The sequence below is a fragment of the Chroicocephalus ridibundus genome, chromosome 12, assembly GCF_963924245.1.
Source record: "Chroicocephalus ridibundus chromosome 12, bChrRid1.1, whole genome shotgun sequence".
Lineage (NCBI taxonomy): Eukaryota > Metazoa > Chordata > Aves > Charadriiformes > Laridae > Chroicocephalus > Chroicocephalus ridibundus.
Window position 1 is genome coordinate 4,678,387 of NC_086295.1, and position 14,665 is coordinate 4,693,051.

The window sequence follows — 14,665 nt, forward strand, 5'->3', positions numbered from 1 at the left end:
CGAGGATCCCGAGGACGCGTAGCTGCTCTTGCCTATGCAAGACACTTCTTTTTAAACTAGGAAAAGTGAATTGTTCCATTGTTCTCGTGCTGCAAATAAACGTACCGCAGGTGTAATATAATAGAGTAACTCCCCAAAGCTGATCAGGTCGATAATGTGCTGGTTCCAGGTACTGTGTAACTGCAGCCACAGTGCAATTTTTGTGCAAAGACAACTTTTGTCAGCTCTATAATGGGTACTTTGGCTATCCTATCGGTGTCATCACACTGTGTGCTTATACTGCCTTAAACTTTTTCTATCAGTAGATCTCAAAGTGCTTTATAAAAGAAATGGTGATGTTTTCCTTCTGTTCCCTGGGAAAATAACATACGTCAGCTTGTTGAGCGTGTTAGCAATAGAATTAATAATAGAATTCAGTCTTCTGAGTTCTGCTCCGGTGCTCTGTCCATTAGACAACTCGGGCATTTCAGGGTTTTTCAGCTTGAAATTAGGAGCTGTGAAAGCACTGGGTTGCTCAGCCCTATAAGCTGTTTATAAAAGTCTGGTTTTCCATGTCGTTTAAAGGAGAAAAACATGCTGCTTGTTCACATGTGCAACAGGGTCTATTATTTGGGCTTGGAAGTTGTTGCAAGGCTTTGTATACTTTATTGGTATTATGTTTGAGTATTTTTAGGACTTTTTAAAAAATATACTGGTGTAAGGCCGTGGTCTTCAGGAATTCTGTAAATTTTTCTTACTCTTTTTTTTTTTTTTTTTTTTTAAATATAATGTAATTCAGTTAGCCAGGCTTGAATGTATGTTGTTGAAACTAAGGAGAGGAGGCTTTACATAGAAGATCCAATTGTAGCTTAGGGTGCGTATACAAAATCAGTAATGGTTGTTACCGGAGGATAGAAGTCTTATTGTAATTCCTGTTTTATTCTATGAAATTCATTTATATTTTTTTAAGAGTAAATATTTCTGTGTCTCTTGCTATATATTTACATGCAAAATCAGATTATAGTAACTGTGAAATTAAAGTAGTGTAATTAAGTGTAGTGCTTCCCAGCTGCTGTGCCTACAACACAGCTTGTCAGCAGCCTGAGCGTTAGCATTGTAGGGTAGAGTTCCTTCACGTGCGAGAGGGACAGCTGAGGAGGTGAAGGCAACTTCTACGCGTGACCTTTAGAGTTCTTCAGAAAAGTTCTGTCTCATAATATTTTTGCATCTCAGGGAGACAAAAATGAGAAATATCTAGTCATGCACAAAGTGGGCTTTGAGCAGCCTGGAGGTCTCCAGTGGGGTGTTTCTTGCCAGGCTTGTTCCCTGTGGAAAGCTGATGAGAGAGACTGGCCGGATCCTGCTGCCCTTGCTCTCCTGAGGAGGGAACAGGTATCTTGCATGTCAGCGCTGCTCTGCCTGCTCCTGCTGGGATCCGGAGCTTCGGGCAGGTGGCTCTGTGCCAAGTTAGGGATGGGTTTCTCCAGGTTGGGAAGCCAGAGTTTCCCTGCTTGGCTTAGTTCTTACTCTTTGTTTGAGCAGGATGCACTCAGAGCTGAGAATATGTTCCTATATGTTCAGTGTAGTACCCCATACTTCAATCACTTTAATGTTTTTTGTTTGTTTGTTTTTGCAGTCACGTTCATTTTTTTCACTCTTGTTCTCATTGACATCTTTGGCATTGTGGATCACGGCTGTCTGTGTATAGTTTATGGTCAGTTTCTCTTGTCGCAGGTGTCAGTTTAATTGCCTCTTAATTTAGTTTGCTTTTAAATAACCAGCAAGTGAGGAAAGAGCTGAGCCGGAAGAGAGAGTTGTGACCAAAATGAGACTTACCTGGAAATTTGGGAGCAGCCTGGTAGGGTTTGTCTGAATTGGAAAAGTAAGATGCCAGCAAATGCAATTTCAGCAAATTTTAAAGGGCTTTGTTCATGTGGTAATGGTTAATGATATTTTGTGTTTGTTCATTTTTTCTCATATTTGCGGATTTAATTCAACATGGACCTGTTTTTCTGTAGTCAGGTCAACTCATTCTCTCTGATAGAGATTTTAGTAGTATTTTCCTTGGCCTGTACATCAGAGTGCTTCCTGACTTTTCCTGACTTCAGCACTGAGAATTTCCAGTGGTTGCCTTCAGCATCAGGAGTGGGTTTTTTGTAAACATTAGAACCATAGGGTATAACACAGCAAAGGCTTACAGAGTTTGTGTAGAAAACTTTTTAAAAGCAGGATTTTTGTGTTAGAAAATGTCAGGGGAAGGTGATGGGATGTGTGAGTTTGACAGTCAAATGGCACCTTGCTATTTATAACCTTAAATATAATGAGTAAATGGACAAGAATTCTCTTTAAGTTTGTGAATTCTTCGTAATAACCAAATGAGTGTAGTATTTCAGTGACGATATCAGTTTACAGAGTTCATCGAAAGTAGCTCCATCAGGCCCTGTATCACTAGTGCTTTCCCTTCTCTCAAGTCAGGGATGCAGGAGCCTATTTCATGTGGCTGCCTCGCTGAAATAGGTAAAGTTATTGGAAATGACAAAACCAAAGGCTTTTTTTTGAAGCATTATCGTGTTGGTCTTAAAACTGCACATCTTCTGTAAGTATTTTAGTGGAGTTAAGTACATAGATTTTTACTATGGTACTCTGTGTATTATATTCTCCGTTTCTTGGTGCTTTTCTTCCTATAGTTGTGGCCAGTAGCTGGTTATCCGTGGCACTACTGCTGGTGGTCTTGAGGATCTTGTTAAAGATTATTTCTTAGGACCTTAATGCTGCTATAAAATATTGTCGTTTAGACGAAAGATTATACTTATACCAAAGTTGGTATGTTGTTCACTAAATATATGTGCTTGTGAGTGCATATATTTAACAGTACTGTGAAAATGTTAACTCTTCAGTACAGTTATTTTTCTAACAATACTGTTGTTTTTCAGGTGTTTACATTTGTAGATACAAGAACTAAATTTATGGCTATTTGGTGAAAACGTAGTTTTCAATAAAACTATAGCTGCAAAAAGTGTTCTGTGACTTTTTAAATATAAGCGTACTAGAAGCTGAAAATGTTATTCTTGAGCGATTTAAGCTGGGTGCCGGCAAAAGTAAGCAAGAGGGATCTTGGACTCGGAGAGTGTTACGAATGTGTTGGAAATACGTTTATGTGTATTTCCATACTGGCTATTGGTGTGTGAAAGCAGCGTGCCAATGGCGTGGGCTGCACGTCTAACGCCTTTTCAGCTTCTACCATAGCTCAGCCCTAAAGGGAAGGGACGGGTACGGATGGTAAACGAGAGAAGGCATCTGGCCGTTCAGGAAATGGTGGGATTGGATACAGTCTGGCGATGTAGGAAATAGGGGATTTTGTGGTGTTCTCTTCTCTAAAGCACTTTTGCTTCGTAATCTTGGGATCTGGTTGCTGTCGGGATCTCCGTGTCGTGTTTTTTTTTTTTTTTTTATGGAGTGAGGTGGTTAAACCTGCCGTGCTGAGCGCCTTGTCCTGCTGGCCGTGCTCTGCACGTGTGGTCTTTGTGGTGTTGGGTGCCACCGCATGGGACCTTGGGCTGGAGGAAGGAGCGTTACGTGTCCCCTCTTGAGTCCCCTTGATCAGCTTACAGCTCGCTTACCTTGTCTAGACTCCATCGTAATGGGTTTATAGTGACCCTGGGGAATGTAAGCATTTGTGTGGCGTATTGCTAATGCTCGAGCAGTTACAAGATCAGAACGGAGACATATTTATCATAAATAGCTTTGTATCCTAAAATTGATGTAGAAGAAAGTGGGCTCCTTGCCTCTGATTGTATGGACAAGGGGGTGTCAAATCCAAAGGAGAAGATAAAGCGAAAAGTATTTTTCCTGTAATATAGAAGAGAGAGAATTTTCATGTTCTAAGTTGTTTAAAAAAAAATTAAATCTTGCAAATCAGAAGACAGGTATGGGGCAGGAGAAGGGCTGGGTTTTTAGTTATCGTCGACAAGAGCTTGCACGAGGCTCTGGGCATCGGGCCATGTTAAAGTATCTGCTTGGGGAGGTTCCCAAAACAGTGCAAGGGCACGGTCACTTGAAACCAGCCCTTCAAAATTCCACCTGATCCCAGTGAGTAATCATTACTGACGGGTGAATTAAATATTCTTTAGCGTGCACTTTCCCTGTCGTCAGTATTGCAGCCTTGGCCCGGGTGAGTAAGCTCTTTTTGGTTTATTTTCCCTTGGGCTGGAAAATTCTCTTGACAGCTTTACAAATGTGCTGGGGAAAAAAAACCCAACACACCAAACCACCACCAAAAAAAAAAAAGCGCCTGTAGGATGGAGCACCACAGTCGCTGGGCAGCCCGGAGCAGCAAGCTAGGGCCCAAGGAAAGAATATAAGGATATTAGATCCAATTCAAACTGCTAATCAAAGGAAGTATTTTTTCCACAAAGTTGGCTGTGTGGAGAATATGTCTAATCGCAAGTAGTTAAATGCTAAGATAACATTCATATCACGGCAGCTTTTTAGAAATTGAACCATGCCTTTACTCTGCATTAGGACAATAAAAACTTGTTAGAATACTTTTTCTGAGGTGAGCTTGTGCTGAAAGGTTTGTCCTGGTGGTGTTACCTTATGTAAAGGTGTCCCTTAGTAGCTTCGTGTAGTTAGCACTTTTTCACGAATGCCAAAGATAGTTACTCTTCACAGGGTTTTATCTGTATTGCAAATACAAGACAAAATACACTTTAAAAAGAGAAGAAAAAAAAAAAAAGAAAAGCCCACAAACTGGGCATTAAATGACACCGAGTACACGGGCCCACTGACTTTCTTCAAAAATGCCATTTTTAAGCAGCAGTTTTTCAGTGTCCAGTGCAACTCCCGGGCATTATCTCCGCTGTCCTGAGGCCACGCGGTGGGCATCCAGCTAGAAGGGCATTCGTAGCAAATAAAATTTCAATAAGCACCTAAAAATATTGCAAAGTACTGGGTATGTCAGAAGCCATGGAGTAGGTCTGGTATTTCCCTTATTCCCTTAGCTCACCTACTTAGAAGATTTTCATTTACCAAGAGCCATTTACATACACGATAGTGTACTTAAGGTGATTAACAAGAACTTGCTTTCTTTTTTTTCCCCTCGTTTTTATGTAAACAATATATTGCTTTGAGAAATGACAATAATTAGGAGAAAAGTGGGTGGAAATTAGCATACTAATGGAAAGCAATAGAATTATTAGAAGGTGGAGATATAAAATCAGATCCATGTGGACAGTGACTTCCAAACTTGGAGTGGGTGGATGTCCTCGGGGAGCAGCAGATATTCTGTTTTCACCTGCTGGATTTTGCATATTGCTTTTTCACGTTGTTTGGAGGGGAAACGCGGAGGCAGCTGCCGTGTGCGTTCTGCTGGCAAATTAGACCCTTGGGCTGTCAATACTGTACGCGTCCCCTGGGTCTGCTTTCCGAGATGACAAGAAGAAAAGAATCAACAGTGTCAGAACGGCTTCAAAGAATTCATCCCTCTTCTGTTTCGGCAAAATACAATTGGGGGGGCAGGAAAAAAAAGTCCATCAAGGGCTTTATACAGTTGTCTTGTAAGGAGGCTTGCAAGGGTCATGCTGGAATTCGACATTGTGCATCCTTTTATATTCCTGTATCCGTGCCGCAGTGGTAATACTAATTGAGGTTTGGAACACGTAGAGTGTGTTTGTTGTGACTCTCCTGTTTCTTCTGGGTAATCCTTCCTCTCTGCACCTTCACCGAAATGCTCCTGGAGCCTGTGAGGATAATCTTGCATCGCCCCATAAATAAAACTAAAGCGCAGAGCTTACGTTTGTGGTCTTCTGTTCGCAGCTGGCGGCTACTTCCACAAATAATCGTGTTAGAATTTTAGATCTTGACATTGAGGGTAATTCATTCTAATAAATCAGAATTCTAGCAGGTTGTGAGCCCTCTTTATTTGCCGTTCAGCAAGCGTTGGGCAATGCGTGTTACAGACTGTTGCTACATGTTTGTGTATTGGCTTGTTCAAAAGCTTCTCTGATGAAGGTACTTGAAGTTCTCAGCTTTAATAATACAAGTGCAATAGTATAGTATAAGATTTTAAAAATTGTAGATGGTTAAGAGGTGAGAGCGTGATTTCACAGTGAGCTAACAGCGAAATAGTAAATGAGAAGACTGACTGTTTTGAGACATTTTGAAAGTAATCTGCGTGTTTTGTTCTCTTACAGTCAACGAGTTCACAGTCATCAGGAAGAAATTCAAGTGCCCGTACTGCAGTTTTTCGGCCATGCATCAGTGCATCCTGAAGAGACACATGCGATCCCACACGGGAGAGAGACCGTATCCCTGCGAGATCTGCGGGAAGAAGTTCACCCGCCGGGAGCACATGAAGCGGCACACCTTGGTAAGGGCGGGCACCGGCTGGGAACAGCCATTTGTTCCAGTTAACAATATTGGGAGCTTCATCTGCTTTAGGTCTGTAGTTTGGTTCCCCCTCTGGGGCTCCTATGAAGGCTTCTCCAGTATCTTTTTTTCCCCACCTTTCAAAGCCCCCCTGTGTTTTGTTGCCTGTTGATCCAGAGCTGCTCTCCTGCTTGGCCGGGAGGTTCCCGAGTTGCATCCGGAAGCAGCGGGTGCTGCCGGGGCTGAGCCAGCCTGGCAAACCCAGCATCACTCTCCAGCACATCCTTCTCCTTCCCATCCAGCCCTACACGCCTGGAGAGCCTGACCGTTAGGGACGGGAGGTATAGTAGCTAATGCTGTCTCCCAGATAGGAAAGAATTTTTTTTTTTTTTAATAGGTTGAATAACTCAGTGCAGAAAGCTTTAAAATAAGTCACTCAGCAAGAATTCGAGGCAAAGCTACCCGGGCCTGGCAATGCCTAGTTATCGACAGTTGTGTCATGCCTCATTAAAGACAGCTGCTCGAAACCAACTAGGAGGCTGGCCGGTGCCATTGTCTGACTTTTCACAACTTCTTCTGAAACAAATTTTTAAGCCAAATTTTGCTTTTTTCCCCATGGAAGAATTAATTTGCCGTCCTAAAGTGGTTTCTCAAAGCTTGCTATGGAGGTGATATTGTGGCAGAGCAAATAGTTTCTGCGTAATTATTTCAGTAGTGCATGCCAGCAAGCTCTGTTGCCCCTCTAATTAAGCTTGTAGAGAAAACTTGGATTTTTTTTAAATACTGAGGGTGGTAGCTGTGAGGTTCTAATGCGGTGAGGTAGTTAAAAAGAAGAATCACAAGAGTGGTGACAGTTTCAGTGACTAAGAATTGATTTGTTGAGGTCGTTTAAATAACTTTTTCCATATTTATATTATCTATATGCATCATATTTATATTAACTATTAAATTTTGAACGTAAAGAATATCTTACTGGAGGAGGTGTGCTTAGAGTAGTTAATGTTTTCCTGGTTGTAATTCTCAAAAAGCCACAAAGAACTTTAATTCCCTCATCCCAGTCCTGCAAAGGCAACTTAATCGCGGTGCTGCAACTTGGTTCAAGTGTAACAAAACGTGCAATTCCTTTTCTTGCTCTATAAATTTCTATACTAATGAGAATCAGCATATCTTTACGTACCGTGGGGAAGGCAGGAAAATGCTCCGTACCCTCCAGGAGTGAAGCTGAGATGATCTGCAAATTAATTTTAGTTCTCAGGTTTTCTTGCTGCCGGAATCTTTCTAGGTGAGTGACTTGGTTCTGTTGAGTCTCAAGTTCTGTAACACACCCGGGGAGATGAAGTCAGCTGTTTGTGAACACCCCCAGGAGAGGATCTATGTCTCTCTGAATCTCTCTGTGACTTCTTTTACGTCAGGAATGAAGCTAGTTTAGAAGATACCAGCTGGATTACAAATTTTTAGTGTCAATTCCTGAAAAAAAAGTGCAAGCCTGACAATACTGATTTATTTTCTTTTCCAAAGAGCCATAAATGGCTCAGAGGTATTCTGGAATGGGTGCACTAAAGAAAAAAAGGACAGGGATTTGGGTTTGGGGTTTTTTTGGTACTGTTTTAAGGCAGGCCCCAGAAAAATTTGTTTCATTATTTATCTGAAGTTTCTTTTGAAATGAAGCTACAAAAAGGGGTATTTTCTTATATGCAAATGACACCGTGATCCTCATTTACAAAAGCAGTCGGTGATGTGGGCGCTCTGAGGTGCCTGTGGCAAGATTAACTACTGGATTCGTGCGCTTTGCTGGTATTCTCATCTTATTTCCAGTGCGCCTAACAGTTTGGGGCTTAATTGTCAACTCTCGGCTAAATCTGTAAAGATGAATGCTGGTATGCGTCAAAGAAAAATACGCGTTACAAAAATAACATGTAGGAAAAGGAAGTAGGTTTAACACACCAAAACCCCTTGTTTCGCTCAGTTCCTCAACTGATAAACAAAGACAAAAGGGACTACTTTAGTTCATTTAACTCAGATTAAAAAGCATATTTTGATAGTCTTTATATAAAATCAAAATTGACTAGAAATGCTTGTTTTCTTTGAATTGGAATGTTAAAGTAAAACCAAGATTTTCTTTCTAAAATCTGTGCATCCCAAGTGATACTTCTGTGTGGTGGCAGAGCGCAAACCCAGGTTTCTCGCCCCGTTGCAGTGATCAGGCTGCGTCCAGAAGGAAGCGCTACCCTGTAATACTCTCAAGGTTTTCAGCTTAAAAGCAAACAAAAAAACTTAACCAAAAGTTCCTTCGTTCTAGTTTGAAGTGACTTTTCTCCATATAATTCTCTATATGCTGGACTTTCTTACCCAGTCTGTTGCAGCATCGCAAGCTACTTCAAACTGAAGGAGGGGAGATTGAGATGAGATATTAGGGAGAAATTCTTTGCTGTGAGGGGGGTGAGCCCCTGGCCCAGGTTGCCCAGAGAAGCTGTGGCTGCCCCATCCCTGGAGGGGTTCAAGGCCAGGCTGGACGGGGCTGGGAGCAACCTGGTCTGGTGGGAGGTGTCCCTGCCCAGGGCAGGGGGGTGGCACTGGATGGTCTTTAAGGTCCCTTCCAACCCAAAGCATTCTGTGATTCTATGTTAAAACTGGCAGGATAAATTTAGATGGGAAAAAGTGGTTTTGTTTGTGTACTGAGCTTCCATTTCCTTGGAGTGGCCTTTTTTTAATTTTTTTTTTTTTTTTTTTAAATCCATAGTGAATTTGGTTACTATTTCAGCATTCCACCACCTCTGCAGCTTGCTCTGTCCCTGCTGCTGCAAAAGCCGGTGCCTTTCCCCGGGCAGTCCTCTTCCAGCAGATGCCAGTGGCGCAGCACAACTTGCCAAACGGCAGTGCCCGCACCGGGGTGGCCGAGCAGCTTATGCGATGAGCTGCTGTGGTGTCCAGGACCCCACCATCCCCTACCGCTTCCTTCCATGCGCATGTGTCTGTTCGGACGAGTGCCCGGCCATCTGCTCGGGGCACTGCCTGCTCCCCGAGGTGCCCCTTCCGTATTTCCTCAGGGGGGTTCTGGTGTTGGGAGGCAGATCCAAGCAGCGAGCTTGGTCCTGCTGCAAGCACGCAGATTTCAAGATCTGTTACTAGTTTTGCAGCAGGGAACACCTTGTTGTGCCAGCTGGTTGCCTCCATCATTTCATTTCTGAGAACTTTCCCTTTTTTAAGTTTTTTTTTCAGAAATCTAGAATGTGTCAGCACGTTTTCCCCTTTCTCACCCACAATATTGTTATTTAGTCAGTTAGAATATGGTCTTTCTAATGGTATTTTCACATACTGAGGGCTAAAAGCCATTTCTGTGTTTAATACTTACTAATTCGGCAATAAGGGAAGTAAGATTAATTTCTGCTCAGCTGCATCCAGTAATATGTTTCACTTTGAATATGCTGACTAAACTGTCAGTGTTGGAAAAGAGGGACAGAAGTGATCAGTTTTTTAACAGATACCTCAATTATGCATCTTTTTAGTACCTGTTCTATAATTTCTTTTTTTGTATGGCTCTTTTAGCCCTTATTCTGCACCCTTGACCACCTCCTGTAATCCTATTCAGCTTTTGATGCCTGAAAAATCATTCTTCTAACACTTAAAAATGAGTGATACCTATAGGTCCTGTTAGATGACTTTCACCAGCCCTGGCCAGCTGCTTTTAAAAAAAAAAAAGCTTCCATGTAGTTTAAAAAAAACCCTAGAATACAATGGCTTTGCTGGATGCAGTTGAAGAATACATCGCGGGGACTAGCTCAGAGCGAGGAGGACCTGAAGCCGGAGCGCATCAGAAGAGCTCGCAGGCTTTGAGCGCGGCTGGGGCTGGTGCGATACAAAGCCTGAGCGAGTGTCCTGCGGCCCTGAGGGCTGAGGGGGGTAAGGATGGGTCAATTGGTCCTCTTCCCTCAGCTCGCAGCCCAGAACGCCAACCACAGCCCGGGCTGCATCCCCAGCAGCGTGGGCAGCAAGGTGAGGGGGGGGATTCTGCCCCTCTGCTCCGCTCTGGGGAGACCCCCCTGCAGTGCTGCCTCCAGCTCTGGGGCACCAACAGCAGAAGGACACGGAGCTGTTGGAGCAGGGCCAGAGGAGGCCACGGAGATGCTGGGAGGGCTGGAGCCCCTCTGCTGTGAGGACAGGCTGGGAGAGCTGGGGGGGTTCAGCCTGGAGAAGAGAAGGCTCCAGGGAGACCTTCCAGCCCCTTCCAGTCCCTAAAGGGGCTCCAGGAAAGCCGGGGAGGGACTCTGGATTGGGAGCCGGGGGGCATAGGACCAGGGTAAGGGTTTGAAGCTGGAAGAGGGGAGATTGAGATGAGATATTAGGGAGAAATTCTTTGCTGTGAGGGGGGTGAGCCCCTGGCCCAGGTTGCCCAGAGCAGCTGTGGCTGCCCCATCCCTGGAGGGGTTCAAGGCCAGGTTGGACAGGGCTTGGAGCAGCCTGGTCTGGTGGGAGGTGTCCCTGCCCAGGGCAGGGGGGTGGCACTGGATGGTCTTTAAGGTCCCTTCCAACCCAAACCATTCTGTGATTCCAGATGAGCGATGAGTGCAGGTCGGTGGAGAATCCAGTTGCGAGAGCAGGTGATCCCGTGCTGGGCTGGAGCAGGGAATGGCCTCACCAGGCAGCTGGTTTAAAATAGAAGAAAGGACTTTTCCCACACAGAACCTTTCCTACAGGCCTCTGTGAGCATGAAAAGAATAAATGAATTTAAAAAAGGATGAGGCACTGGCCATACATGCCCAGAGGTTCCAGTAGCTGATGGTCTGCAGGAAATGGCTTGCTCAGGACAACCCCAAATCGCTGGTTGCTGATAGGGGTACACACGAGGTGGATCCTTCTCTGCTCCTGCACCACTTCCCAAAGTGTCTCCTGCTGGTCAGTGCCAGCGACAGGGCACTGGCCAAGGTGAGCTCCTGGGCTGTCCTGATGTGGCGTTAGTATATATAAAAATAAAGAATATACATATATATGTCTGTATGAAAAGAAAATACATATATGTATAATATATATTGGTCAGTGCTGAAGTAGTCAGGTGGTTGGACTAGATGATTGTTGTAGGTCCCTTCCAACTGAACTTTTCTAAATATAAATAAAATAAATATATATGCATTTTAGATATATTTTTGATGTGTGTATATATATACATACGTAAATGAAAGTACCTGATGAGGCTCCTTGTCATGGAATTGAGAAGATCTCACTGCACTGGTTGGCCGTTTCCTTTGGGAGAGGAGCAGACGAATGTTTTGAGGAAGCTCCTTGTCTTCCACACATGGCAAAAGTAGCCAGTGACAGATTTCACCTTTGATTAGGTGTTTTTGTGCTCCTCAAAGTATGTAATTTTGCTCATTGTGTAGTGAAGTTTGAATCTTGAAGTGATTTCTGGTGTCCTGCTGAGCATTTCCCCACTTACCGCTTACTCTGTAAGCGCGATAGCTCCGTATGCTTGTTATTCTTGGGCATAGAATGCAGCATCGTTTGTAGAACAGAAACATTTGTGACAAACCACTTCTCACCCACCAAAGAAGTCAGAAATAAGGTTAGAAGCGCATTCAGCAGCTGGCTGGGTTTTTTTAGAGATACAGGATGCGTTAACGGTGCTTCTGCTCTTCGGTTCTTGGCAGCAGTGGGATCAGGAGAAAAACCGCTAAATTAAGGTGACATTAACACCAGTTTGGTGGTGGGTTGTTCTGCTCTGGTCTGCAGAGAACTGGTGCTTGGGGGTGGTGGGTTTATTTTTTTGCTTTTTAAAATTTTCCTCGTGGTGGTGGTGGTGCAACGCGACTATTGCACCCCAGAGAAAAAAACAAAAAGAAACGGGGAGGAAAAAAATGAAGTGATAAAAGTTGCTCTTAAAACTGCTAGTTTGATGATCAAAAGGCACTCTCGAAAGGATTTTCCATTGTGCGACCCCATTACAGGGTTGAGTTAATCATGGTGGGTTCGAATTCACAGTGAAAGTCCGTGACTATCTCAGGCTGCAGCGGTGGTTTTACCTTTGCAGAGGGCCGGGGAGCGTGTCCTTGCCTGTAGCTCTCGCTCCGTCTCCGTTGGCATTAACGTCTCTTCTCGTTCTCCTTTTCCAGGTCCACAGCAAAGATAAGAAATACGTCTGCAAAGTGTGCAACCGAGTGTTCATGTCTGCAGCCAGCGTGGGGATAAAGCACGGCTCTCGTCGCCACGGGGTTTGTGCCGATTGCTCCGGTCGAGGCATGGCCGGTCACCTGGACCACAACGGAGGAGAAGGGTCTCCAGACGAGTGCTACCCTGGGGAGGGCCAGTACATGGAAGACCCAGACGACATCAAAGTGGAAGGAGATGAGGAGATGGGAGACGACGATGACATCAAGTGGAAAGATGACGTGGGAATGTCACAAGATGATGTGATTTTAGATGATGACAAAGATGTCGACTCTCCACAGGAGCAGGACAACTCTGGGGAGAACGACAAGGATTTTACCTGGATTTCTTAGGGATTATTATTATATTTTTTTTTGGTTTTTGTTCCGCTCTGTTGTTTGTAGGGGGAGGGAGGGTGGGGGAGGAAGGAGTATGTTGGAAAAAACTAAGTAGCCTTGTTGTCGTCCATGTGTGCAAAATAACTCTTGTGTTTTCTAAACAAGTCCTCCTCTGTTCCACTCGGATACTGTCTTAGCGACGTCGCTTCCAGCGACGCGACTGACTTCGCCTTCCCCCTTCTCCCTTCCCCGACAGCCCCGACCGCGGCCGCCCCTCCGGGTTGCATGCAAGGGAGGTAGAGTTTCTGCAGGTCTGAGCGCTGCGCCGTGGGCGAAGCATGAGTCCTCCAGCCCTTCCCGCCGGGGAGATTTGTGTGTCCAAAGCAGGGGGTTTTGGTGGTTGTTGGTTTGTTTGTTTTGGTTTTTTTTTTAAACACCTTGTCTGTGTGCTAAAATCCCAGCAGCAGTGGAATTACAAGCTAACGTTGTGAAAGCAAGTGGATGGATGTGTTGGAGGGCTTCCCTTGATGATACAGGCCTTTTGCGAAAGTTATTTAAAGAGAGTTTTTATTATTTTTTATGGAGCCAAATAGATCAAAAGGCAAGTCAGATTACAGCCTTACAAGTTCTTTTCTTAGATTCTTAGCTTCCAAAAGACTCGCCATCAAAGAAAGATTATGACGTTTCTTGGACCTACTGGCATCTTACCCACATCCCGTCTTCCAGCCTTGGTTATCCGCGGTCGGTGAAATACGTGTTGGTGCTTCCAGAAGCACCCTTTGCTCTAGAGGACGCAGGTAATTCTCTACCTGTCAATTCTTCTCTGCAAATATCGTCACTTCTCTCCCTTTGCTCGTAAATATATGCCTTTTTCGTAAATATATGCAAACCGTAGCAAAAATGAGGCATTTAGCAAAGCGCAGGATGAACTGGGAACCACGAGAAGCCAAGGTGAGGAGATCCCAGCCGGGTGGAAGTCTTGCTGCTCCCGTCCCATAGATTTTGGTGGGGCCAAGGTTTCACCTGGCTACGTTGTTCTTCCTTGCCAATCTAAAAATCTTCATTCATCACTGGTAGGTGCAGCACGTATTTAATTCATGACGCAGACCTTCAGCTTCAGCTGCACCGGTTTCATGTAAATTTTCAAATAAACCTCTTTTTATTTCATTTGTTTTTTTATGACTAAGAACCAGGTTTCTCTCCCAGCGTCTCCTAACAGACTCTGTGGGGCTGCTCCAGGTAGTTGGATTCTCCTTGTTCATATCGGCCACTGTTGCCTTCTTCCTGCTAAGTGACAACAGCAACAAAGTGCGTTGGAAGTGTCTTGTTCCTGAAAAGAAGCTCGTTTTACCCTTCACCTCTTTGCTTCTGGTGCTTTTTAAAAAAAAAAAAAAAAAAGGCAAAAAAAAAAAAAGCTGAAGACCTCACTCTTTCCTTGCCGTGGAGCAATTTTCTATGATGTCTGTGGTGATGGTGTCTTGAAACCTGCCACAAAAGACAACCCGGAAAAGCCAAATGCCTAAAGGTGCTATTTTCCGCCCCGTCCCGTGGCGGGACCGGCCGTCCCCGCGGGCTGAGAGCGTTCTTGCAGGTCTGGTGGTCCTTAACCAAAAGCGTGGTTCCACCCAGCAAAGGAAATAACAAGTATCTTGTACAATAAACCCCAGTAAAGCAAATAATCTGGAAGGATTTAAGCCACTCGGTGCCGGGATTGGGTGGGAGCCTTGACCCCGGCACCCGGTTCATATTCATTCCCCGATTTCGGGGTCGCGTCCTGGGTTTATGGCGTTCGAGTCCTTTTCTCAGCTCTTCGGTTCCTTGCGAACGTTCGCCGCCTTCTCGGC

General features: G+C 44.5%; 1 protein-coding gene across 5 annotated transcripts in view; it reads left to right on the plus strand.

Moving 5' to 3' along the window:
• The window catches only part of ZBTB46 (zinc finger and BTB domain containing 46), a 57,071-nt gene extending 42,827 nt beyond the window's left edge, over nt 1-14,244 (plus strand). For all 5 annotated transcript variants that reach the window (XM_063349677.1, XM_063349678.1, XM_063349676.1 and 2 more), the window contains 2 exons: nt 6,171-6,346; nt 12,450-14,244. In XM_063349677.1, the coding sequence (XP_063205747.1) occupies nt 6,171-6,346; nt 12,450-12,836 (563 nt within the window). In that variant the 3' untranslated portion in view covers nt 12,837-14,244. The remainder of the gene's footprint in view (nt 1-6,170; nt 6,347-12,449) is intronic.
• The last annotated feature ends 421 nt before the right edge of the window (nt 14,245-14,665 follow it).